Below are 27,524 nucleotides of genomic sequence, written 5' to 3' on the forward strand. Positions count from 1 at the left end.
ATTTGTTGAAAAGACTATCTTTGCTCCATTGTATTTCCTTTGCTCCTTTGTCAAAGATCAGTTGGCTGTATCTATGAGGGTCTGTTTCTGGGCTCTCTATTCTGTTCCATTGTCTTATTTTTTCTCTTTTTCGCCAATATCACACTGTCTTGATTACTGTAGCTTTATATGAAGTCTTAAAGTTGAGTAATGTCACAGTCTCTAAGTTTGTTCTTCTTCTTCAATATTGTGTTAATTGTGGGTCTTTTGCCTCTCCATATAAATTTTAGAATTAGTTTGTTGATCTCTGTGAAATAACTCTCTGGGATTTTGATTGGGATTAAGTTGAATCTGTAGATCAAGTGGGGAAGAACAGACATCTTAACAATATTGAGTCTTCCTATCTATGAACATGGAATATCTCTCCATTTGTTTAGTCCTCTGATTCATTTCGTCAGAATTTTATAGTTTTCTTCATATAGGTCTTGCACATATTTTGTTAGATCTATATCTAAGTATTTAATTTGGGGGAAAGGGTATTATATATTAGCAATATAAATGGTATTGTATTTTTAATTTCAAATTCTACTTGTTTATTGCTGGTATATAGTAAAGCAATTAACTTTGTATGTCATAGAAAAATATGGTGAATGTTTAAATAAAAAAAATTATTACAGTGAAAGACACATTGCCATTAATTCAGTTCAAAATACTCCCTATTGCTTTGAGCATACTTATCCCATCATTTTTGCCACTTTCTGAAGCAGTTCTGGAAGTCTTCTTTCATGAGTGTCTTTACTTCATCCTCCATCATGACAATGCTGTGTCACACACTACTTCTGGTACAGCAATTTCTGTCAAATAAAAACTTTACAGTGTGTCCTTATCCACCTTACTCACCAGATCTGGTACCGTATGACTTCTGGCTCTTCCCCAAAGTCAAAATGACCATGAAAGGAAAATGTTTTGAATCAGTTCAGGACATCAAGGCAGCCATGACAGCGCAACTAAAGACACTTATGAAAGAGGACTTCCAGAACTACTTGAGAAAGTGACAATAATGATGGGATAAGTGTTTTCAAAGTGAGGGGGATTATTTTGAGGAGGATTATTGGCAATGTATCTTTTACTGTAATAATTTTTTTAATTTAAACATTCACTGTAGTTTTTGATCACCGCTCATATAGATGGTGCCAAAAATGTATACACATTTTAAGAAAGGAAAACAACTGTATTAAAATTGTAATACTCAATATATACCAATAACAAAAGATGAATACAAGTCATATGTATACATTTTTTTGGCACTCCCTGTATATTAACCATTATCCTACAACCTTGCTATAGGAGGCTATTTTTGTTGATTTATTTTGGATTTTCTACATAGACGATTATGTCATCTGCTAACAAAGACTGTTTTATTTTCATTTCATGTTTGCCTTTGATTTATTCTTTTTTTAATTAAAGTTTATTGGGGTGACAATTAGTAAAGTTATATAGGTTTCAGGTGTACGGTTCCTGTAATCCATCATCTATATATCACATTGTGTGTTCACCACCCAGAGTCAGTTCTTTTTCCATCACCATATATTTGATCCCTTTCACCCTCATCTACCACCCACCTCCCCACTTACCCTCTGGTAACCACTAAACTATTGTCTGTGTCTATGAGTTTTTGTTTCTTCATTTGTTTGTCTTGTTCTTTTGTTGTTTTCAGTTTTATATATCACATATCAGTGAAATCATATGGTTCTCTGCTTTTTCTGTCTGACTTATTTTGCTTAGCATATTGGAAACAACAAAAGTGTCCTTCAATAGATGATTGGATAAAGAAGATGTGGTATGTATACACAATGGAATACTATTCTGCCATAAGAAAGATGATATAGTGCCATTTGAGACAAGGTGAATGGATCTTGAGATTATTATGCTAAGCGAAATAAGTCAGACTGTTTTATTTCTTCCTCCCTAACCTGTATACCGTTTATTTCCATTTTTTTGTCTTACTACATTAACTGGGACTTTTAGTATGATGTTGAAAAGCAGTGGCGAGAGGAAACGTCCTTGCCTTGTTCATGACCTTAGTGGGAAAACTTCAAGTATTTCACCATTAAGTGTAATATTAGCCGTAAGTTTTTTGTAGGTATTCTTTATCAAGTTGAGGAAATTCTCCTTTATCCCTAGTTCATTCCCTAGTTTATTGAGAGTTTTTATCATGAATGGGTGTTGGAGTTTGTCAAATGATTTTTCTTCATCTGATCCATTTTGATACGTTCTTGTAGTTTTTCTTTCTTAGCCTGTTGATGTGATGGATTACTTTGAGTTTTGAATGTTGAATCAGGCTTGCATACATGGGATAAATCCTACTTGGTCATGGTGTATAATTTTTTTATACATTGTTGGATTTGATTTGCTAATATTTTGTTAAGGATTTTTACATCGATGTTTATGAGAGCTACTGGTCTGTAATATTTTTTCTTTGTAATAGCTTTGTTCAGGTTTGCTATTAGGGTAATACTAGCCTTGTAAACTGAGTTAGAGATTATTCCTTCTGCTTCTATCTTCTGAAAGAAAATGTAGAGAATTGGTATAATTTCTTCCTTTAGTATTTGTCAGAATTCACCAGCGAACCCATATGGGTTTTCTGTTTTGTAAAGTTGTTAATAATTGATTCAATTCTTTAATAGATATAAGCTTATTCAGATTGTCTATTTCTTCTTGTGTGAATTTTGGCAGATTGTGTTTTTCTAGGAATTGGCTATTTCAACTAAGTTATCAAATTTGTGGTCATAGAGTCATAACATTCCTTTATTATCCTTTTAATTTCCATAGGATATATACTTATGTCCTCTTTTTCATTTCTGATATTAACATGTCTCCTCTCTCTTCATTCTTGGTTAGTCTGAACAAAGGCTTACTGATTTTACTGATCTTTTTAGAGAACCACCCTATGGTTTTGTCGATTTTTCTGTATTGATTTCATGTTTTCAATTTCATTGATTTCTGCTCTAATTTTTATATTTCCTTTGTTTTTCTTTTTTTTTTTTTTTTGCTTACTTTGTAATTAATTTGCTCTTCTTTTTCTGGTTTCCTAAGACAAGGACTTAGATGACTGATTTTAGTTAATATATTTCTTCAGTGCTATAAGTTTTGCTCTAAACACTGATTTTGTAGCATCCCACAAATTTAATGTTATATTTTTATTTTCATTTAGTCCAAAATATTTTTAAATTTCTCTTGAGATTTCTTCTTTGACTCATGTGAAATTTAGAGGTGTGTGCTTTAATCACCAAGTATTTGGGGATTTTTCAGCTATCTTTGTGTTACTGATTTCTGACTTAATTTCATTGTGATCTGAGAGCCAACATTCCATGATTTTTTTTCTTTTAAAATTTTAACACATGTTTTCTGACCCAGGATATGGTCTATCTTGGTGAATGTTCCATTTGAGCTTGAGAAGAATTTGTATGTTGCTGTTGTTGCATGAAATACTATAGATGTCCATTATATCCAGTATTTTTGAGTTCAACTGTATCCTTACTAATTTTCTGCCTGATAGATCAGTCCATTTCTGATAAAGGGGTGTTAAAGTCTCTAACTATAATAGTATATTCATCTATTTTTTTTCTTGCAGTTCTACCAGTTTTTGCCTCCCATAGTTTGATGCTCTGTTGTTAGGTTTTCTTGGAGAATCGACCTCTTTATCATTCATTATGCAATGCTATCTCTGATAATTTTCCTGCTGTTAAGTCAGGAACAACTTAACTGGATCCTCTGCTCAGGGTACCACAAGGTTGCAATCATGCTGTTGGCTGGGCTGCATTCTCATCTGAAGCTCAGTGTCCTCTTCCAGACCTATTGAGCTTATGGGCAGAATTCAATTCCTTACAACTATGAGACAAAAAGCCTCCGCATCTCCAGGCCACCCCTCCTTAAAGGACATTCACAGCTAGTTTTTTGCCTTCTCAAGGCCAGTACGAGAACATCTCTAACTTCAGGGAAGTCCTGAACCCTCTTTTAAAGGGATTGTGTGATTAGATCAGGCCCACTCAGGATACTCTTGTTTTATTTATTTATTTTTGTTGTGTACAACATGATGATTTGATATATGTATACACTGTGAAATGATTACCAAAATCAGGTAAATTAACACTTCTGTTACCTCACATAGTTACCTTTTGTGTGCATTTGTAATAAGAACATTTAAGATCTACCGACTTAGCAAATTTCAAGTATACAATAAAGTATTATTAACTATACTCACCATTAGGGACATTACATCCTGAGAACTTATTCATCTTATAACTGAAGATTTGTACCCTTCAACTTTCCATTTCCCCAAACCCTTAGCCCCTGGTAGCCACCACTCTACTTTTTTTCTATGAATTCAACTTTTTTTTTTAATTGCACAAACAGTGAGATCGTGCAATATTTGCCTTTTTCTGTCTTATTTCACTTAGCATGAGGTTTATCTATGTTGTCACAAAAAGCAGGTTTTCCTTCTTTCTCATGGCTGAAATAATCTCTCTTTGAATTAATTCAAAAGCAATGAATTAAGGACATTAATCAACTCTGCAACATTTATTTACCTTTTTCATATACTATGTGTTAGAAGCAAATTACCAGTCTTATCCACACTTGAGGGGAGGGGGTGTTACAGAACTGCTCCCATTTGGGTTCGTCTTAGAATTCTGTCTACCAGAGAGATTTTGACTTGAATATTTAACTCCTTACTTGATGTCTCTGCTTCGTTCTGTCATAAATATCTAAAACTCAACATGATCAAAACTAAACTCTTTATTTTCTCCTTTGAAGATGTTCCCATCACATATCATCTCAGAAGTTAACTTCAAGTTCTGTCCCTTCTTTCTATCTCTACTGCCATTACCCTGATCCAAGTCATCCCCATTATCCATATTTGTTGACTACAACAGCCTCCTTCCTGCTTGAGTTCTCCATTTGTCAATCCATTCCTCCTACAGCTGCTGCAAGAGTGATCTTGAAACATAGATCTAATCCTTTCTCTACTCTTATTATAACCATTCGGTAGTTATCTGTCGCTCTTTAGAATTTCCCTTACAGACCTGATAGGATTTTGCCTAACTTTCCAAGCTCATCTTAGACCACTTTGCTTTCATTCATTAAGCTCCAGCTGTACTGTTTTCTTTCAGTTACTAGAATACGCTAAATTCTTTTCTCCCAGAGTATTTGCACATGGCGATCTCACTACCTTCACCACCACAAGTTTGTACATGACTAAATCCTTCCTATCCTTAAACATCATCTCTTCAAAGATGCCTTCTCTGACCAACATGTCTAAAGAAAGTCTGCTGATTCTATATACCAATATTCTCTACTTTGCCCATTGCTTTTAGCACTTGTCACACTTTGTAATCATATATTTATTTTGTTCTAACTTTTTCTTGCATTTTCCTGGTTCCCTTTTGTGTCCTAGTACCTAAACAGTGCCTGTCAAATAATAGATCATCAAAATACATTCGATGAATGACTAAGGTGTTGCTATTATAATTGATAATAGGCTAGAGAAATTCAAAGAAAGCTTTATGGGAGAAGTTGGCCTTGAGCTGTCCATTTGTAGGAGTCTGAAAGGAAGAAACTGCCATGACAGATGGAGTAAAGAGCAAAAACAAAGTGGTGGATGTAGAAATAGGCATGGAGTTCTCAGTAGTCAGACCAGAGAGGAGGCTTCATGTTGGGGAGCAGCAGGAATTAAGTGCAGAGGTATAGTGACCACTTTATGAAGAGCCTAGAAGGCAGACGAAAGAGTTTACCACCTTAGGTTAAAGTGTGTCTGTGTGTGTGTGTGTGTGTGTGTGTGTGTGTGTGTGTGTGTGTGTGTGGCTTTTTAAGCAAAGGAAAAACATTTAGTAAGCAATATTTGAGAAAGATTAGTCAGGCAGCGTTAGTTGTATTGAATTGAGGAGATTTTCTGGAGATAAGTCATTTATTCAAGAGTGTTTTTTTTTCATTTATTCAACAAATATTTATATTCCATTCACCATGTCTAGGGTACTATGTTTGGCATGAAGGTATCATGAACATCACTTCAAAGATGTGTCCTACAGAACAAACAAGGACCAGCTTGAGGGTGGTGAGGGGTCTGAAAAAGAAAGCAAAGAATGTTTGTGTGCTGAGCGACAAAAGAGAATGCAGTTAGTCCTTGTGAATTAAATAGTTTGGCCTGTTTTGAGTGTAGAGTTTGAGGTAGAGGTATGAGTGATAAAACTAAAGAAGTGATCAAGAGCTAGATCAGGAAGAGCCTTGTTTGTCATTATAAAACATTTGGATCAGTTAAGAAGTATGAGGAGTAGTGGAATTTACAAATGGAAATGTCCGATAGGCAGTTAGAAATGTGAGACCAGAACTGGTGAGTTACTGGAACTGGAACATGGATTAAACAGTTTATCTTTGAAAAAATTAGATCATTTCATGGGTGACAGAGCAGAGAAAAGAAAATAGAACTCCAAGAAAGATAAAAAGAGAAATCAGTGTGATTGTTAAAGGTTAAACAAGCAGAGATCACCACAGGAGTCTGGGATGTAAGACTTTTCAGAATGGTCAACAGATCAATGACACGAAGAGGTCAAGAACTCAGAGAAGATATTGTGCAATTGCAAGAAGGAAATATGTATACATATATATGTGTATATTCCATTCAAAAGGAAGTTCTCTGTGATTACCTAGATGACCAAATGTCAGCTAACCAGAATATTTTCATTGTGGATGTCTACTTTGTGAGTACCTCACATGTAGGTAAATGATGTAATAATGTCAGTGTTGGAAAATAGGACGTTTTCATAAGACAAATAGGCCCTTATATCCTAGGCTATCAGTTTATTTAGTCCGCTCTGACTTTTGGTAACTAATAAAAAAGTAAATTAGCTCATTTTGAGCAATTTTTAATGTTTCATAATGTTGGCATCATTCTATGTAAGTTTTATTTGAAAGGTATGCTAAAGTTTAGTGGAAAGAATACAGTTTGGAGACAGCCAACACTGAGTTTCGATCCTGCCTCTTCCTGTTACGAGTCATGTGAACTTTCATATGTTGGTGTTTACTTCCCCGTCTCTAAATAATATCCACATTTTAGAATTTTTTGACCTCCCAATATAGTGATAGTATTTTGCTTAGATACATATTCCGTGTTTTCAGAATCATGGCTATGTAAATGTTACCCACAGCTTAGCCATGCAGTTTAATTTAATTTTTTTCCTTTCTTTAATTATCTATTTTCCTTGAAGTTTGTAGTATCTTGCTCTTTCATTTACTTAATGTTCTAAGTTTTTGGGGTTTTTTTCCCACTGATTCAGGCAAACTCTTTGTCGATGGTTAAAAGTTCAGACAAATCAGCATTCTACAGTTTTAACTTTCTGAAAAGTTTCTCCCAAGCCTCTGTCCTCCAATTTGAACTGCTTGCCTTGTAAACCTATTCCACAGCTGTCATCGTTTCATTACCATCTAGTTATTACTCTTATCTCTCTCCTTTGCTGGATGTATTGTTTTTTGTATTTTATTTCTACTTCTTTTCTTATTCCCCTGCTTTGTCAGGTCCTTCTGTAGCTTTTTGGGCGGTAAAGTTTTTTGAGAGCTTGTCTGAAAACGCTTATTCTACCCACACACTCGATTGAGACTTTGGTAGCACTTAATAGAATTTTAAGTGATTTTAGTAATTTAAGTGATTAGAATGCTTTTTACTTCAGAATTTTGAAGGAATCCTTGCTCCTTTCCCATATTCTACGAGTAGATTCCAGTGTTGCTGTTGACAAGTCTGATGCCATTCTGATTCTTGATCCTCTGGCTGTGATCCCTTTGTTTCTCTCGGACAACACGTGAAATCTTTTCTTCATTCCTAGCGTTCTGGAATGTCAATATAATGTCCTTCAATGTGTTTATTTCTTACTCAGTGTGCTAAATACTCAGTGATCCCTTTAAATTTGGAAACTCGTGTCCTCTAGTTCCCTGAAATGTTCTCAAATTGCATCACTAATGGTCTCCTCCCTTTTGCTTTCTTGGTTCTCTCTGCCTGAAACTCCTATTATTCATATTTTGAATCTCTTAAATTAAGCCTATTTCCTGGCTTTTTTTTCCATGTCCAATTTTCCATCTCTTTGTTCTTTTGCTCTACCTTCTGAGAAGTTACCTTAACTATTTTTCTAATTTCTTTTCTCTTTGTCAAGTACAGGATCCCATCCTGCTCTGATGGAACCAATAGTTTCTCTTACCTCTCTAAGAATATAAAGTATAATTCTTTTGATTTTTTGGTGTTGTGTTTAGTTATTTTTTTTTCCTGTTTTTTGTTTTGCTTCTCTTCTGGTTATCTAGTGTCTTCTCTCTTGCCTCCCCTCTTCTGGGAAAGCTAGTGCACCTTCCCTGAGTTTTACAACACACAGTATCTTCCTTCTTTTTGATGTCTATGGAATCACTTTGCATTTATGACCTGTTAGGTTGGTTAGCACTCCTCTGCCTGCATGTCATTTTCTAAAACTTTATTATTCTCTCTCTTTTGTAATCATGTCTCCTCTTCCCTTATCTGTATCTTTGTAAATACTTCAGACAATTAAGTTCACGAACTCATCCTAGAAAAAGTACTACATAACTCTTTACTGAATATCACTACGGTCACCTTTGAAGTACTCCCCTTGGGAAGCTATGCACTAACACCAGTGCCTAGTCCACCCTTCAAAGCAGTTTTGGACCTCTTCTTCTGGAATGGCCATCAGAGCTGTCGTCCCATTACCCTTGACGTCCTGAATGTCATCAAAATGTCTTCCTTTCAATATTTCCTTTATCTTTGGCTAAAGTCATTGGGGGTCAAATCAGATGATTAGGGAAGGTGTTCCAATACAGTTGTTTGTTTACTGGCTAAAAACTCCCTCACAGACAGTGCTGTGTGATCTGGTACCTTGTCGTGATGTAAGAGCCATGAATGTTAGGCAAAAAGTTCAGGTCGTCTAACTGTTTCACGCAGGCTTTTCAGCACTTCCAAATAGTAAACTTGGTTAACTGTCCAATTGGTACAAATTCATAATGAATAATCCCTCTGATATCAGAAAAGGTTAGCAACATCGTTGCAACAAGTTCACGAACTTAATTGTCAGACCTCATATGTATGCCAAAAAATGTATACACATTTTAAAAAAGGAAAACTAAATTAAAATTGTAATACTCAATGTAAACCAATAACAGAAGATGAATGCAAGTCACGTATGAACACTTCCACAATTACAAGAGGTGCTCAAAGTGGTTACCATCAGCATCCAGGCACTTCTGATTATGGTGAATTACTGCTTGAGCAAGGTTGACCAAAGTGTCCACTTTTATACATTTTTTGGCATCCCCGGTATTTTCAGTTTCTTTGTTTTCATTTTAGAGGCATTTGAGGAGGGAATAAGTTAATTCAATCTGTCTCCATTTAACTAGAAATCTTCTTCACTGGTTAGTTAATTAAATTAATTAAAATTAACCAAGGCAATAATAGCATTGAAAGCATCACTAGTTATTCATAATTTCGTAGTATCCTTCACAGTACTTTTTTTTTACATGTTTCGTTGGACTTCCTGCTTTTTTGTGTATTGTTAATATTGAGTTATGTATTATTCCTGCTTTCTTTTGTTGGCAGCGTTTCAAGCTTCCCAATATATCTATACTTATTTTAATAACTACCTTTGGCACTTACTTTGATATTGTAATATAAGCACTATTTTTGTGGTGTGTTCTTTGTAAATGCCTTATGAGCTGACTATATGATTTTTGTCAGGAGATATTTTTGCAGATTTAATTTATTTTTCTTTTTAAACCAAGATTTGTAGACTAGCACCTTTCCTGTTTTAGCTCATGTTATTTTTCTATTAAATGGTTGCAGGCTAAGCACAGATGGGCTAGAATATGAAACAAGAGGAAAGAGAGGGAGCACAAAGGAGAATTTAATAAATATTTGCATGAGATCGCTTGAAGCCAGCCATGAGAGCTTGGCTCACAAACTTTACTATCCATAAGACACAGATTGTACTCATTTTAGAATATACACATATTTCTAGAGTTTATGTTACCCATAGAATTTTACTATTTTATGGAAAGCGGTATTATCCTTTCTATAAAAGGTATTATACAATAGCAACACATCAGATGTCTGGATAATATAAAATGAAGGAAAAAGAAAATCAATCTTCCATATAGGTATTGACTGTCTAGCTAATCATTAATAGAAATTACTACCCAACATATCTGGAATAAGTAATCAGGATAGTCTATAAATAAATACCTTTACAAGGATTTTATTCTTACTCTGATGAACAGAAGAGGGAAATTAGAAATAAGGAAATATACAGGTGACAACATATAATGACATTTCATCTAGGTAACAACCAGTAACAATAGTAATATTAAAACAATCTGTGTTTTATTGTCTCACCATATAATACTAAGTTGAAAATATATCTAGACAATTTGTTGAACATAGAGCAGTGCCAAAGTTGTCTAAATTATTGATCACAGAATTTGTTGTACTAGAGTAGCCTTACCTATTTAACATCAATGAAGTATAGATATTACTATTTTATTGTAAAATGTAATATTCTAAACCCAATGTGAGCCATTCTGTTTTATATTGTAGCTAACATTCTAATTTGAATTGCTACTTCCTCATAAGAACTAAGTGGAAAGATCAAAATGACTTCCTGATAGCATGTTGCCTATTGTCTTTTAAGTGCTGCCCAGTATTGTTTTGATTTTTAATAGTCACACAATCCTGACCAACCTTAAGGAGGGCCAGAATGTGCAATATACTGTGTGACCAGATGGGTCAAACTGCAATATTTAGCAAACGGCTGCCATTTTCGCTTAAGATATATCATGAATATGTTTCTATTATTTATTTTAGTCTTGCAAAGTTTTATTTTTAAAATTTCTTTCTATTTTTCAATTAGAGTTGACAGACAATATTATATTAGTTTCAGATGTACAGCATAGTGATTAGACATTTCTATAACTAATGAAGTGATCTCCCCACTAAGTCTAGTACCCATCTGACCATACATTGTTATTACAGTATTATTGACGATATTCCCTATTCTATACTTTACATCCCTATGACTGTTTTTATAACTGCCAATTTATACATCTTAATCCCTTCACCTTTTTCACTAATCCCCAAACTCCTCCCATCTGGCAACCATCAATTTGTTCTCTGTACCTATGAGTTTGCTTCTGTTTTGTTTGTTCATTTTTCTGTTCTGTTTTGTTTTGTTTTTCAGATTCCACAGATAAGTGAAATCATATGGTATTTATCTTTCTCTGTCTGACTCATTTCACTTAGCCATAAAAAAGAATGAAATATTGCCATTTGCAACATGGATAGATTGATTATTTTAATTATTCATCTAAAATATCAATGTTCCATTTACATAATATTTAATTGCATGCCAGGTTTTGTTAGTTTGTTTTTTGAGGTCTTTTGGAAGTAGGTATATTGCTATGAAGCTTTTAAAATTCTCTCTTTCTCTCAGTCTTGTATTATCCTATTTTTGGATGTATCACTTTTTCAGTAATAATGCTCCACAAACTTACGAGATTTTGTAATTCTTTTATGTATTGGATTTTCTCCCTGAAAGGAAACCCTTTTTTTCAGTTGACATCAAAACCCATGTCCTGCTATCACTAAATCAGAAAACAAAATTTTAAATTAGCATATATTGCTCATTTACATAGTACCCAAAGTACATCATCATTACAGTTCAAATGTATATGAATAACATTTGTATATGTACACAACTATTTTACTCTACTATACACCACAGGGAAACATACGTATTTTTCCTCTTCTGACACTTCGTACTAATGGTTGAAATAGTAAATTCTTGTCTTTCGATTCCTCTCCTCAAAATCCTTTGGTCCTTTTTGATCTTCTCTTGATAATTTCCACATTGACCAAGGCATCTTTTCTGGTCTCATCTTTTTCCATTTTTTTTGGGGGGGAGGGGACATATTTCATAGTTAACCCTCATGTCTACTATTCCTTAAATCCTTTTTTTACATGTATTTATGAAACACATGTTTTATTTACTGCCTACATGCAATAATATCCTATCTTGACTTAATTAACATTTGTTTTGTGATATGTTTCCTACGTACTTAACAATGCTTTTTATAAAGTTTTTTTTTTTTTCCCTGTTGTTTGGACCACAGAAAACTGCTAAGGCTCTAACCTGTAAACTGTTTCATTCTCCCATTTTATCTGTGGGTGCACTGAAGTATAGCCATTATTTTTATGGTCCTGATTTCATAACACCATCCAACCATTCAATCGTGCTTGGATTATTGTATCTACTTCTGAGCCCTGAATTTAAAGAAAAGCATTCACAAATGTGAAGGTGTCTGGAGGAAGATGATTAAATTGATTGAATGCTCCTAAACCATGTCCAGTAAGAAATGGCTGAAGGATTTTTGTATATTTATTGTTTCCTGGAGTAAAACAATATTAAGGGTAGACAGGATAATTGTCTTCAATAATTAGAAAGTCTGTCATGTAAAGGAGAGAACAGATTTGTTGTAAGTTCTTCTGGAAGGCTCTAGTAGAACCAACTTGTGCAAGTTATGAAGAGATACGTTCAAATGTGCTCTGATGAAGAACAAAGATTAAACCTTACTCGTTTGGCTTTGCCTGGCGTGAGGCCTTAATCATATTCAGACTTAATGGATGTTTATTGATTGGATCGAGTTGGCCTGAATTGAAAGAATAAAGGTCTAACACTAAAAATAGACTGTCTTCTGAAGTAAAAATACCCAATCTTTCAACAAATAATTATTGCTTAACTATAATACAGCTATCCCAGTGCTGGTCATTTCGAATGTAGAGATATTAACATCTTAATATTATAGAACACTTCTTGGGGCCAAGTATTCTTGTAAATATTTTTTATGTATTGACTTATTTCACAGCATCCTTCCATGGTAGGTAGTTTTATTACCCCCAGTTTAGATGTGAGGAAACTGAGGCACACAGAGTGAGTTTACATAATAAGCTGTGATAAAAAATTAGTCACCAAGCTATGAGTTGAACCCTGGCAGTTCTGCTCCAGAATCTTCATACGTAACCACAATACCCCACACAGTAGTGTAGTATTATGCAGTGCAGTATATCGTGTGTATGTAATACAGCGTGACTACATACTTAGCTTACACTACAATAAACTGCCTCCAGTAATGAAAGACAGGAGGATGTGCATAAATGAAAGGACAGATGGATTTTAGATTGGAATATGATCTAGTCCACTCCTGCTCTGAGGATTTCCTTCCCAAAGGCTATCCTTTCTCTTCCTGAGTGCCTGTGATCTTCCTTACCTTTAGTCCAGTCCACGTTGCCTCTGAGTGATATACCCAAAGTGCAGACATGGTCATTCTACTCCCTGCAAACCTGTCTGTGGTTCCTCAGGGTCCACAGGACAAATCTAATCACCTTAGGTTGATGCCAAGGCCCTCTGTTATCTATCTCCACCTGCACCTCTCACATCCTCTTTCAGTGAACTGTGCATCAGACTATGGGGTTATGTGAGCCAGTCCTGCAGATTTTTTATCTGGAACGATAACAGTGTTATTGTGGGAATAAAATTAAATAATCAATATAAAATGGTTAGAATACTGCCAAGAATGTAATAACTGCTCAATAAATGTTATTATTACTTCCATTTATTTCTGATTGTCCTGCCCAAATTGCTATACCCAAAATACAGCTTATTCCTTAGCTACCTTATAATTGCTTTGCAATAGATTGAAAAAATAAAGGATATTTATTGACCTTCCTGATTTACAAATTCAGAAGCAGAGTAAGTGTAGTCAGGGTCTAGTCACAGCTTTTCCTCTGTTTCTCTGCAGGTTTCTCTCCGTCCTCCTTGCTGCCTTGTGTTTTAGACTGGCTTCTATCAGGGCAGCCAGGAGGCTTCCAGCAACAGCACAAACTATGTATGTGTTTTCTTATTCACATTCATTGAGAGAGAAAATACCACTTCCCATGAACACCAAACCAAAGCTCTAGGGTTTGTTCAGATCAGATCACCTCTGAAACAATCACTGTGGCCAGGGAAAGCCTGAGTCACCTGGCTTTGTAGTAGACTGACCCCCACCCTCACCCCCCACCACCCCCACCCACACACACCCCCGAAAAAGATATGTCCACATCCTATATCCTGGAACCTGTGGCCTTATCTGGGAAAAAAGGTCTTTGCAGATGTAATTAAGTTAAGGATCTCAAGATAAACTCATCCTGGGTTATCTGGGTAGGCCCTAAATACAATGATAAGTATCCTTACAAAGCACACAGAACAGAAGGCTATGTGAAGTTAGAAACAGAGATTAGAGCCACCAGAAGCCAGAAGAGTTGAGGAAGGTTCTCCCCTCAAGCCTCCAAGGGGAGTACACCCGCAACTGTGCCTTAATTTCGGACTTCTGGCCTCCAAAACTGTGAGAGAATAAATTTCTGTTGTTTTAAAGTCACCAAGTTTGTAGTAATTTATTATGACAGCTACAGGAAACTAACACACCTGGCCATTCCTGAACCAGCTTTTTTGACAAGGATTGTACAATTAAGTACCCTGATAGGATTACACTATTTTGGGCCTTTTGCTGGAGCTGAAGGTGGGGATAATCTGTTCTAAACTGGGTGGCTTTCACACAGAGGAGAAGAATGGATATCATGGAGACAGCAAGCATTCACTTGAATATTTTTTAATTTCACTTACTTGCAACCTACCAATGTCTATTGCTTATACTACAATTGATCCAAATCATGACTGGAAGCCATCTTTTATCTTTTATTTAGTTTCCTAGATTACATTATTAATTACTACAACAACAAAAACTCAAATTATTTCATTGTACTTATGAACCCCCTTACCTCACCTGACATAATCATTGCTGTTAACTCCTTCGAGTCATTTGAGACATATCACTCAAAGTACCATTTTCTTGTACCACGTCCCAGGACTCCTAAAATCTTTTCAAGGACTTCTTCTATCTTCATAGGTCCCTTTAATAAAATAGAGTTTGATGCTGTGTGTATCTTATGTGCTACTTAACATGATTCTGATTATTCCTGACTAGCATGTAAATACATGCTACAGATTCTTGTGACTGTGCTTACACCAATGTAAAATACAACACTATTTTTGTATCATCCATATTTCACACTCTGAAAGCTTTTAACACTTTGAAATTTTTAGAATGGGTAACAAGTGAAGATGAGGGTTGAGATGAGCAAACCATTTAACAATAATATCTGTTTCTTTCCCCATCTCTAATATAAAAAAATGTTTGCAATACCTTTGGTTTTACTCTGATGCAGTCTTTAAGGATAGACCATTTTGCTTTCAAAAAAACCTCTACATTGAACACTAGAATATAAAATATGATTTAAAACTTTTACTAAATCAGAGACTTTAATGGTAAAGTCTTGTCATGTTACTTTTTTAAATTATAATTAAACTTTAATTACAATAGCTAAAAATAGAGGGTACCTGTTAAAAAATTATACGGGAAATCACAGCAACAAAATGTATAAGGAAGCACCTATAAATTAGTGTCTAGTAAAAGAATATGTTTCTATGCTCTGTGTGACAAAACACATTGAACAGTTGAGCGATTACAGGAATAGAATATGAAACAATATACTTGAGAAACCACATGGAAAATATTTGAAAAGATCAGTATTATTCTACCCATTCATAGCAATTTCACAAACTGTCTTCCTTTAAAATGTTACTTTATAATAGAATTGAATGTACTACCTTAGTTTTCTTTGCTGCCATAACAAATCATCACAAATTTAGTGGTTTAAATAGCTCAAATGTATTATGTTACACTTCTGTGGGTCAAAAGTCTGACACAGGCTAAAATCAAGGTATGAGCAGGCCTGCATTCCTTTTTGTAGGTTACAGGTAGGATCTGTTTCTTAAACTTTTCAAGCTTCTGGAGGCCACCTGCATTCCTTGGCTCATGGTTCTCTTCCTCCATTTCCAATGGCTCCAAAGCTAACAAGAGCAAGTCATGCTCGTATCACATCACTCTGACTTCCTCTGTTGCTTCCCTCTTCCACTTTTTTTTTTAAACAGATCTGCGCAATTTATTTAATAGAATAAGATAGTCATTAAAGGAATGAAAAGTACATCGCTGGGACATACCAGCCAACAACATGGGTTGCGTACTAACTTCAAGCTGCACATTAAGTTTGTATGAAACTATAATAATTTCAGGGCCTTTAAAGTTTAAGCAACTGGGGACTCTTCCTCCCCCCTCCCCCCATGTTTTTAATAAAAGCCATTCCAAAATGGGACATGAAATTCTGTACTTTTTTAGTTCACATTGAATAATTGAAACTGATTTCTTAACAGTATCTATCACTGCATGTATATAATCTGTTTTTGGAAAAATACTAAACCTAAAGACCAACCCTGAATGTGATAGCCCAGGCCAGATCGCTCTCCTGGCACTGGCTGTTATACCTTAGGTTGCAGGGAATGTCACTCATAAATGTGCTAAAAGGGTCACAAGGTTTGTTGTGAGCCGGTGAAGTCTGAATGCAACCCAACCTGTCACCATCTTCACACCCTCCCTCCTCACGGCTGGCCCCTTTTCGTTCATCAGGGACTTTCACAGTGAGGGGGGTTTATGGGACCTGCCCTGGTTCACACCAAAGCCAAAACAAATCTTGGGGCATGTAGTCTACAGCCCCAGCCACTTCCATGACTTCACAGTCACGACTTTTCCCCAAACTGATTTATTAGTAAATGGGGCCTGGCTCTAAAAGCACTGCCAAGCCAAGGATTTAAGGGCAGATACTCTTTTCAGAGCCCAAGTAGGGGCAGGATTTTTTCCTGGCCCCACGTTTATCACAGCTACTTCACTGAGACCCGTCCCCTGGTATCCCTCAGGAGAGATCACTGAGGCAGGGACAAATAGATACCCCTCCCCATCAGGCAAGGCATGGAATAAGCGAGAAAGGCCCAAGTGGTGCCAGGCCGAGGTCTGGAATACCAGGCAGGAAAGGATGCGCGCGGGGCACCCCCTCTTCCACTTTTAAGGATCCAATAATCACATTGGGTCCACCCAGGTAACTGGGAATAATCTCCCTAGTTAAAGTCAGCTGATTAGCAAAACCGTCATTCCCGTCTACATTCTTAATTCCCCATTGCCATGTAAAGTAACAGGCGCCAATAACTAGGAAATGGACCGTTTGGGGCAGGCCATTCTTGTGCCTTCCACATGTACCATTGTCAACTATCTGGTTTTGAGAAATTGTTCTAAGGTTATATAAAATGTTATCATTGAAGGAAGCTATGTAAAGAGTACTCAAGGATTCCATACTGTTTTTGCTACTTCTTTGTGAGTCTAACATTATTTCAGAATAAAAGTTTATACATTTTAAATCATGTTTCAAAAATTTTAAATGTTTTTGAGGATTGGGTGAAAATATATAGAAATTGCTTATGAAATGTCAAGACTTGCCCTGTAATAAAATGAATTAAAATAGGGTTATATAACTTCTAAAATAATATTATACAATAAGTAATGAATAGTAAGTAAAGGTCACATTCTTCGTTCAAGTAAAAGTAATGCAGTCACGATTTACCGTTTTAGGGTTATTAACACATTTTACAATGACTAAATAAGGTGGGTGCTATCTATGTTTCTTTCTTTTTAAATAAAACCGTGTCCATAATTGACTAAATAGCATTAGACTACATACCACATTTTAATTTCATTATGGTTGATAGAAACAATATATTTTTAAAATGTTTATGTGCCCACAACACCTATCAAATAAAAATCTAAACTCCTTAACCCAGATTACTAAAGGGGTTTATAATTTCACACTGTTTTTATATTTTTTCAAAAGATCATCACATTTTTTTCTTAATGTTTAATAAAGCTGTCAGGTACATAGGGCGATTTTATTGTCCCATTTGTACAGATGAATAAAATTAAGTCTGAAAAGTTTACATGGGGATTTCTGGTCAAGAGTGGAAGTGTGGAAGTATGTTTATGTTTTGGAATTCTAGTCTGCTCCCCAAACAAACAAATGGAAGATGACAGAGTAGTTAAATCTATGTAAGATATATTTGAAAGGTTTCAAAATTTAGCAAGAATTTTTTTAATGTAAAAAAATGCTGAAAAATATTTGTTAAAGCAACTCTAATTTACTTATAAGAAAAGAAGAAAGATATGGATACTCAAGTAGAAATTGTACCATAAATATGAAGTATTACAATTAAAAATAAATCCATGCCAAGATATACCATACTGAAATTGTGGGCAGTTCTGAAACTATTAAACTGACAACTGACTTCTTGTCATTATCAACAAATGATAAAAGACAATGAATATTAATCTTCAGAGTTCTGAGAAAAAATAATTTTAACCTCAGTTCATACTCAACTATCATTCCAGAATGAAAACAAAAATAAAATAATTTTGTATATACAAAATCTAAGATAATTTGATGCTGACATTTACTAGGAAAATATTTAATTCTGTAGTTCAATAAGAAAGAAAGTCACCTTAAAGAGGTGTGCTATTCAAAAATAAATACTGAACACAAAGACTGATAAAATACCAGTAAATGTAATTAATTATTTAATCATTAGTATTTCTTTTAAATGATTAAAATTAAGTAGAAATCTCAAACATGATCAGGGAGAGGAAACACTATTCAATGAGTGGTTAAAGCATGCTAAAGTTTTTGTGAAAACTGAATACTTTATTAGAAAATTCTGTAGTTAAGAAAGTATTTTTTAATTTAAATTGCTGCTTAGCTAACAGAAATAACATCTATACATTCAAAGAAAGCAGAAAGAGGAACAGAGAGGATTACATAACTTTAAGAAACTGTCTAGCAGAACTAGGAGAAAGAAACTATTTAAAAAGTAGAGACACAAATTTATCTAATTTAAATTATAAAATATTTAGAATTGTATGACAATGAAAATACTACATATAAAAACATGTTGTTCGCTGCTAAAAATAGATTTTTGTAGAAATCAACATCCTTATATGTATGTGTTTCTATAAAGGAAAGCTCATGAATTAATTTTCAATTCAAAAATTTTGAAAAAAAGATAGATATCTCTAAAGAAGAAAAGAATGAAGAAGGAAATAAAGATAAAAGAAGAAATCAATTGAATAGAGAACAAAAAAAATAAAGAGGAATTACAATATACTTTTAAGTAAAACAGGCAAATCTCTAACAAAAAATGATTAAAGGAAACGAGAAGAGGCACAAGTATGTAACAGCTATAAAAGAGATCTTTAAAATCATGAGAAAATCCTATGAACAACTTTGTGTTTACAAATTTGGGATCTAAAAGGAAACTATTTGTATAGGTAATATAATTTTCTAAAGCTGACTCACAAAGTTAAAAGAATAAACAAATAACCATTAACAAAATTAAATCAGTAATCAGATTCATTTTTCATTCTTCAGATAGGCCCAGAAGTTAGTATAAATATATGACATTAGGTCAATAGAACAGAATGTCTAGATACAATAACACAAAAATATAACAAAATCATTTAAAGTCAATAGTAAAATGATAAAAACTACTCAATAAGTAGAGGTATTGGGCAATTGTTATCCAGATGGAACAGATACCTTACAATGTACACAAAAATAAATTCCAGGTGGATTTCATCACTAATTATGAAAAGCATAGCTTTAAAACTTTGGAAGGAAATAGAGAAGAATAATTTTATTATTTGAAGGTAAGGAATATTGTCTTAGAAAATTCATAAGGAATACAAACTGAGCTTGATATCACCCATCTCTACCCTCTGGTTTGGGAGGTTCATTGGACTGTGCAGCATAAAGGGCTCCCTGGTCCTCACTGGTTTTTGTTAAATGTCAGTCACTGATAAAGTATAAAGACAGCAGGCATTGAGGATGGGATAGCGACTCTTCTGGTTACCTTAACACCTGGCTACAGTGTTCTGTCTGTGTCCCTGTACAATAGATGGTAGTTCTCATCAGCCATCCCTCTCCTTCTAGCCCCTTCTCCAGGCTATAGGCATAGCTCAATTTCATGTCTTTACTATTAGAAGTGGTTGCTGTCACTTGTGCTTGGGTAGTGCCCTATCCCTTGTTGGTTTCCCAAAACCCTGGTCACATGTTTGTAAACTGTCCCAAATAATTTCATGAGTGAATATATCACGTTTTTGTTTCCCCCCCCAAGACTCTAGCTGATAAACAAATCAAGAAGGAAAAAGTGATAAAGGTTTATTTAAAACATAATGGAACAACCATGCAAAGGAAGAGAAAAGAAGGGGAAGGAGGGGAGGGCAGAGAAAGGAGGCAACGGGAGGGAGGAAGGAAGAAAAGAAAGAAAAAGTCACTGGAAATTTTTTATAATGCTCATAACTCACAAAGAATTACCATCCAAAATTCATGGAGAACTACAAATCAGTAAGAAAATGGGAAAAAGATGAAAAAGGAAAGTCATAGAAGAGGAAACTAGAATAGCAAAAAGAAAAAAAAGAAAAAAGAAACAGGGAATTACAAACTTTCAATCCCTACACTATCTTTTCCTGCCTCCTGAACCACTGTGGGTTGAGAAATGGCTGGGAGATCGTGCCTGAAGCAGTCAGAACAGAGTACTCTTTCTGGAAGCTTGTCTGGGAATGATAGCAAGAGGGCAATCGCTGGAGAAATTATAATGGAAGAAGTCACTGGGTAGAGATTCAGGATAAGACCCAGGCTGGAGAGGTGTTGATGAAGCCATGTCTCACAGCATTTTGAAAGATATGGAGGCAAGAGCAAGAACTCTTGTTCATCAGAGATAGAGGCAAAGCAGTGTAGACTGGAACAGATGGTAGTAAACTTTGTGAGGGGTAAATTAAGGAGGTTCATCCCTGATGGCCTCCTATTGCTCAGAAAGTTGGAAAGAGAGAATGGTGTAGTTGCTGTGGGAGAGGCAGAAGGCAAGGGCTGCAGAGGTCCTGCTGAGGTTGGGGTTAAGGATAGGTTGTCCCTTGACTCTGGAGTTTTTCTACACCAAATTGCATAATTTGGTCCAAACCGACCTTCCATAACTTTCTGCCTATAATCATAGGCTTCTGCCAAATTGGACAATTCATAATTTCCTCTTAAATAAATTACCTCCATCTAGTAATTTATCACTAAAGTCCCAAAATGCTTGTGTTAGTAACCATACTTATTTAAAATAAGTTTTTCCAATTTTATTGAGATATAATTGACATACAGCTCTGTATAAGTTTAAGGCATATAGAATAATGATTTACATATATTGTGGAATGATTATCATAAATTTAATTAACATCCATCATCTCATATCAATACAAAGAAAAAGAAGGAAAAAATTATTTTCCTTGTGATGGCACTCTTAGGATTTACTTTTAACAATGTTCCCATATACCATACAGCAGTGTTAACTATAGTCATCATGTTGTACATTACATCCCTAGTACTTATTTACCTTATAGCTGGATGTTTCTACCTTTTGACCACCTTCATCCAATTCCCCAACTTCCCCATAACCCGCACCTGAGGTACGCACAAATCTGATCTGATTTTCTATGAGCTTGTTCTTTTTTTGTTATTGTTTTGCCTTTTTTAGATCCACATATGGGTGAGATCAGACAGTATTTGTATTTTTGTCTGACTTATTTCAGTTAGCGCAATTCCCTCAAGGTCCATCCATGTTGTCTCAAATGGCAGGATTTCTTCCCTTTTTAAGGATGAACAACATTCTATCTATGGTATGCATATATCACAATTTCCATTCATCAGCCTATGAATACTTAGGTTGTTTTCATGTCTTGGCTATTGTGAATAATGCTGCTATGAACGTAGGGTGCAGATATTTCTTCTATGTAGTGTTTTTATATCTTTCAGATATATCACCAGAAGTAGAATTGCTGGATCATATGGTAGTTCTATTTTTGTTTTTTGAGGTACTTCCATACTGCTTTCCATAGTGGTTGCACCAATTTACATCCCCACCAACAGTGTACAATGGTTCCCTTTTCTCTACATCCTCAACAGCATTTGTTACCTCTCTTGTTGTTGTTGTTGCTAGCCATTCCAACAGGCATGAAGTGGTATCTCATTGTGATTTTGATTTGCATTTCTCTGATGATTAATGATGAGAATCTTAAAAACATAACTGTTAAAGTGTTGAGGAAGAGACAATGGGGTGAAACAATTATTTTTATATTTCTTTTTGTAAATGTTAGGGATAAATCAGTCACTGTTGAGTACCTGCTGGATTCAAGGTACTGTATTTATGAGCGGGAAGAAGAAGGAGTTGTACAAAATACAGGAAGCCTTTAACCGTGGAAATGTGTGATGCTTGTACATAAAATAGCATTATTCCAAGTAATTTCAATCTCCAGTAGTCTGCACTTTTTCTGCGGGCATAAAGGTAGATGTATGATCTCCAAATAGGTGTGTTTTCCCATCACAACTGACCTTCAGGTTTGCTTAAAGCAATACTGCTGCTCCTACTGCCTCACCTTTGTTTAATGAGAGCTATTTCCTAATGCCTACGTCGGGTTAATGGACTGAGATGGGAGAAAATCTAACGTATCTCTCCGTTTTACACCAGATTGCCTTTCTGCCTTGTGGCTTTAATCACTCAATCCTACTCACATCTGCCATAATAACAATTATGGGTTTTCTACTGACTTCTTACCCAGGAGGATATGTCAGAGTATAACAACATCTCCTGCAGAAAGGAAGGGCAAATTCTTAATCTTTTTCCAGCACCATAGGTAATAATTTTCCTCCGCAAAGCCCCAAGGAGTACTTCTTTTGGCTTTCACACCCACCATTCCCACAGGTCTGTGGCTCTGTTCTGATTTATGCATTTTCTTCTATTCTCTCTCTTCTGAGGTAAGTTTTAATTATGTAGACAGATTGTAAAAGTCTCTTTCTTCTTGTAAACAACCATTTCTTTGTTAGCAGATTTTGTTTAACTGGTTTCCTCTTATCTGAATCTTCTTGTATACCCAGGAATTATCTATTCGTTGTTTAACTGTAGCATTAAGAGACAAGAAAGCTGGCTTCTCTTGTAGCTTTCTTTGAGGGATTCAGTCTTGGAACACCTCAAATTGCAAATCTTCCTTTGGAATGGTTTTTCATTGCATGTTTTTGGAAAGCCCATAATATTTTAATTTTGAATCAATATAAGAGCAAAGTATCACCTATCAAACAAGCACTATGGTGATACTCTCAGTTCTTTTACTTATTTGCAAACTTCCTCTACTCTCAAAATCAAGAAATGTCTGAATTCCTTAAAAGCACTCATGAAAATGTTAGCTGTTGCCCCTTCCTCAGGGGACTCAGTGAAGTGGATTGGAGACAGTTCCTCAGGTAATTCTGACCAACACTGCTCTTACTCTGTTCCCTTTGTGTATTAGATAAAACATAAACAAAACAATGTATTTATAATGTGACTTTTGTTGTTTTTGCATAAACACTTTCAATTATTTGGTGAATTTATTTTTTCTAATCAAGAGATCACTCTACTACATTCACTTCTAATTCTGACCTCATATGTTACCTTTGAAGCCCAATGTTTGTGTGAAAATTGGTTTTGCCAAGAATAGCTAAATATTATCCTTTAACCAGCCTAACAGTTTTCCATAGCAGTTTTTAACTTTTACCTGGACCTCACCAAACATCTTACAAAGGCTAAATTAATATTCTCCCAGAAATTTTTGTAGCAGATATGGAGGGGAAAAAGAGAGAGAGATAAGAGAAAGAGAGAGAGAGAGAGAGAGAGAGAGAGAGAGAGAGAGAGAGAGAGAGAGAGAATTTTTAGACATAACAGTATGTGTTATGTCTTCACATTAAGGAAACATTTATTTATCTCATCCAAAGAGTGGGTGTGCTCTGTGGCCAAGGAGCAGAGCCAAGGTCTTTGGCTTGCATTAGATACAAAGCCATGACCTTGGCCTCATTTACCAGGCTAACTATGTGAGCTCATATTTGCTTGGCAGTTCATGAAGAGAAGAGCTTCTTAACTCAGGTTTCAGTGAGGGTTCATAAACAAACTGATATCTTATGCAAGGTTTTGTGTGTGTTTATATTTTTCTAAGGAGGCGTTTACATTTTCATTAGATTCTCAAAAGTGGGTATGACTTTAAAAAAAGGTTAAGAGTACACTAAAAGAAATTGTTCCAAAGCAAAGTCATTATAATATTTCTTTAAATAAAGTAAGCTTTTATTACTGAGATAGATTTCTGTAATCTGAGGTAGATTCTGTACTCCCATGTTATTGTGGGAGAAACCCTTGAACTCTGACCTTTTAATATGTATCCTGTTATTTCTTTGAGAGATTTTCAATGTACCCTGTAAGTTGGAAAAATCTATTACTTTTATTTGAGAGGGAAATGATAGATTGAACCCTCCATCTGTGAACTTTATATATAGTTTAAGACATGAAGTGATTTTTGCCCTTTATTCCATGAACATGTTTTTTAAAATCCCTTTTTCAGCAATCCATTCTATTAGTTGTCTTTCATCTCACAAATGTTTAAAGGTAACCTGAATCCTGCTTTACTCTTCACAATATAAGAGGGCTCAAATCTACCCATACTTCACCTAATTAAATGTTAGAGTGTTACTTATTAACTGTAGGATAATGCATTCCTTAGATAAGATAAAGGTATATAATAGAAAACTGCCACTTTAGAGATACCTGTCTCTTCTATCTTCAAGGCGTTAACAGTTTATATAAGTCTTCAGTATTGTTGATATGCTGCATATTTATACCATATATGAGAAAAACTGTCATCAGCAAAGTAAAATGTGGATTTTTAAAACTTTTTAGGTTACTTCATTGAATGAGCACTTAAGAGAATGAGAGAGGATTGAAGCTCTATGGGAAAACAGAGCATGTGGTCTTCAGACATGACGAGAACTGCAGCCATCTGAAATGGTCATGAACCCCAAACAAGTCTTTCTCTCGCTGCTGATATTTGGAGTAGCAGGGCTACTCCTCTTCATGTATTTGCAAATCTGGATTGAAGAGCAACACACAGGTAACATACTGATTTTTTCCCCCTTGTCTTAATTAGAATGGCCATTTCCTATGAAATAAGCTATGATGTTTATAGTTATATAGAAAGTCACAATATTTCTAACAAAAATTAGACACAAACTCTTCTCCCCAGATCCAAAAACAAAGAATGATTATATAATTCTGGTGGGCATTTGCTTGATGGCTTGGGACAACATTTTGATTTTCTGTTATGTTAGGTGGGAGCAACAGTGGCCTATTAGCCCAGCAAGGACTGCTCATAAAGAATTTATCTACTCAAATGTGTAGCATTTACCCTACCTCTGATGTGTCCACTAAGCACTGGACACAAGCCTAAAAGGAGCTAAATATACAGCAAGCACCTTCTTTTCACTTCTTAATTTCTGTGCTGATACATAGAATCAATGTGGAAATTCTTTAATACCTTTACTATAAAGCAGGGGTTGACAAACCTTTCCTATAAAGGAAGAGTTAGAAAATATTTTAGACTTTATAGGCCACATCATCTCTATCACAACTACTTAACTCTGCCAATGTATCACCCAGGCAGCCCAAGACCACATACAAACAAATAGACTAAGATGTGTTTCAGTAAAACTTTATTTATAAAAATAGGTGGTGGGCCAGATTTGGTCCAAAAGCAGTACCTTGCCAAGCCCTGCTATACTTTCCTTGTATTTTCCTCATTCAGTTTGCAATTGCTGCACATTGGAATCATTCAAAAACTGTTAAAATGAATTATGTTTATAATGATAATAGGAAATGGATTATGTTTATAGTGACTAAAGGAAATGTTTTAGATCATAGACATATATACATACAGGTGTTGTGAAATTCAGTTGTTTTCCATTAGTAGAAATAATCTATGGCTGATGATTGTTAAGGGAAATAAAGTACAAACAGAAGAACAATTTATTGTTTCCAATTGTGGCCTATTTTTAAATTATTCTAGGTATAAAGCCCTTAAGAATCAATTGTAAAAGATAATTCAATATTGAGTCAGAAATATGATCATTTTAAAAGTTGTTTCCGTTTTCAAATACCTTTCCTTGGATAATCCTCATAGATACTTTGGATTTATTTCATTTATATAGTAACCCTTGGGAAAAGAGGCTGCATATAATTATTTTCTAGAGAATATGTGACATATTGTCTAAAGTTATTCTTAATTCCCATTACAATTGACATAAACTATAATATTTTCTAAGTTTTCTGTATTACTGCAATAACTTATAATAACGTCATATTTAATGAAACCATCTGCAGTAAAATACGCAGGCTAATTCCTTCTGCAATACAGCTCTTAGCATAGATTTTGTCACATAGTAAGCCTTCAGTAGGTGTTTGTTGAACGAGTGAATATAAGAATGAATGAATAGATTGAAAATTCACTGCAGACTACAGACTGGAATGCAGCAGCAAAGAAGAACAAACTCAGAGATCTCATTATTGGGACATTGGCTGATATAGTCTCATGACAAATTTCACCAGAAAACTATCACAAGTCTCCAATATACAAAAGAGAATATATTCATATATACAGACTAATGGAGAAACGTTATGATTTAGTCATGTCAGTAAGAAACTACATGATATCTGAAGAAACAGTCAAGTTATATAATAGTGCTTTACATACGTAATGCATTTTACAAAATGTGTTCACAAGCATCGGTAGCTACAATTTATTAAAAGCTTAATAAGTACCAAGTGTTTACATATATTTTCTCCAGTCTTCATGATGTCTTACTACCGTGGTTCCACAAAAATAAGACCTAGCCAGACAATCAGCTCTAATGCATCTTTTGGATCAAAAATTAATATAAGACCCGGTCTTATATTATATTATACTATATAAGGCCGGGTCTTATATTATAGTAAAATAAGACCGGGTCTTATATTAATTTTTGCTCCAAAAGACGCATTAGAGCTGATTGTCCGGCTAGGTCTGATTTTCAGGGAAACACGGTAGATGTGATATTCTAAGTTTATAGACGAGGAAACTGAGGCTCTGGCAAATAAGGAATTTATCTCGGGCCTCACTTGTATAGGTCCAGTTACAGAGGGAAATCTAGGATTCGACCACAGGTTGTGCAGCTGCAAAGTCCATGCTTCTACCCTGTTTGCCCCTAGACTACAAGTGAAGCAACTGAGACTTAGAAACTTTAAGTGACTTGCCTAAAGGTACAAAGGTAAGAGTTTTCAAAGTATGACCCATGCCCAGGTTTTCCTACTTTTCATGAGCCCTAAATAAAAGAGCCTCCTAACTAAAAGAGTAGATAAGATAAACGTAAAATAAATGCCAAAGTATCCGTACAGATGTTTTAAAATCACCGACTTGGTAAACCTAAGGTATTCACAAGTTCATAGATGTGCAACCTGTTCTGCAAGCTGGATTCTTAATTGAGTTCATAATTTTTCCAAGTTGCGTAATTATTTTCCCAAGTTAAGATGAGGTGATAAAATATTTACCATTTATTCTCT

At 35.0% G+C, this 27,524-nt stretch overlaps 1 protein-coding gene across 4 annotated transcripts in view; it reads left to right on the forward strand.

Moving 5' to 3' along the window:
• CHST9 (carbohydrate sulfotransferase 9) overlaps window positions 1-27,524 on the forward strand; it is a 250,880-nt gene that overhangs the window by 17,059 nt on the left and 206,297 nt on the right. For all 4 annotated transcript variants that reach the window (XM_081078312.1, XM_081078311.1, XM_081078313.1 and 1 more), the window contains exon 2: window positions 24,834-25,044. In XM_081078312.1, the coding sequence (XP_080934438.1) occupies window positions 24,939-25,044 (106 nt within the window). In that variant the 5' untranslated portion in view covers window positions 24,834-24,938. The remainder of the gene's footprint in view (window positions 1-24,833; window positions 25,045-27,524) is intronic.

This window comes from Rhinolophus hipposideros (assembly GCF_964194185.1).
Source record: "Rhinolophus hipposideros genome assembly, chromosome: 17".
In the NCBI taxonomy this organism is placed as follows: Eukaryota; Metazoa; Chordata; class Mammalia; order Chiroptera; family Rhinolophidae; genus Rhinolophus; species Rhinolophus hipposideros.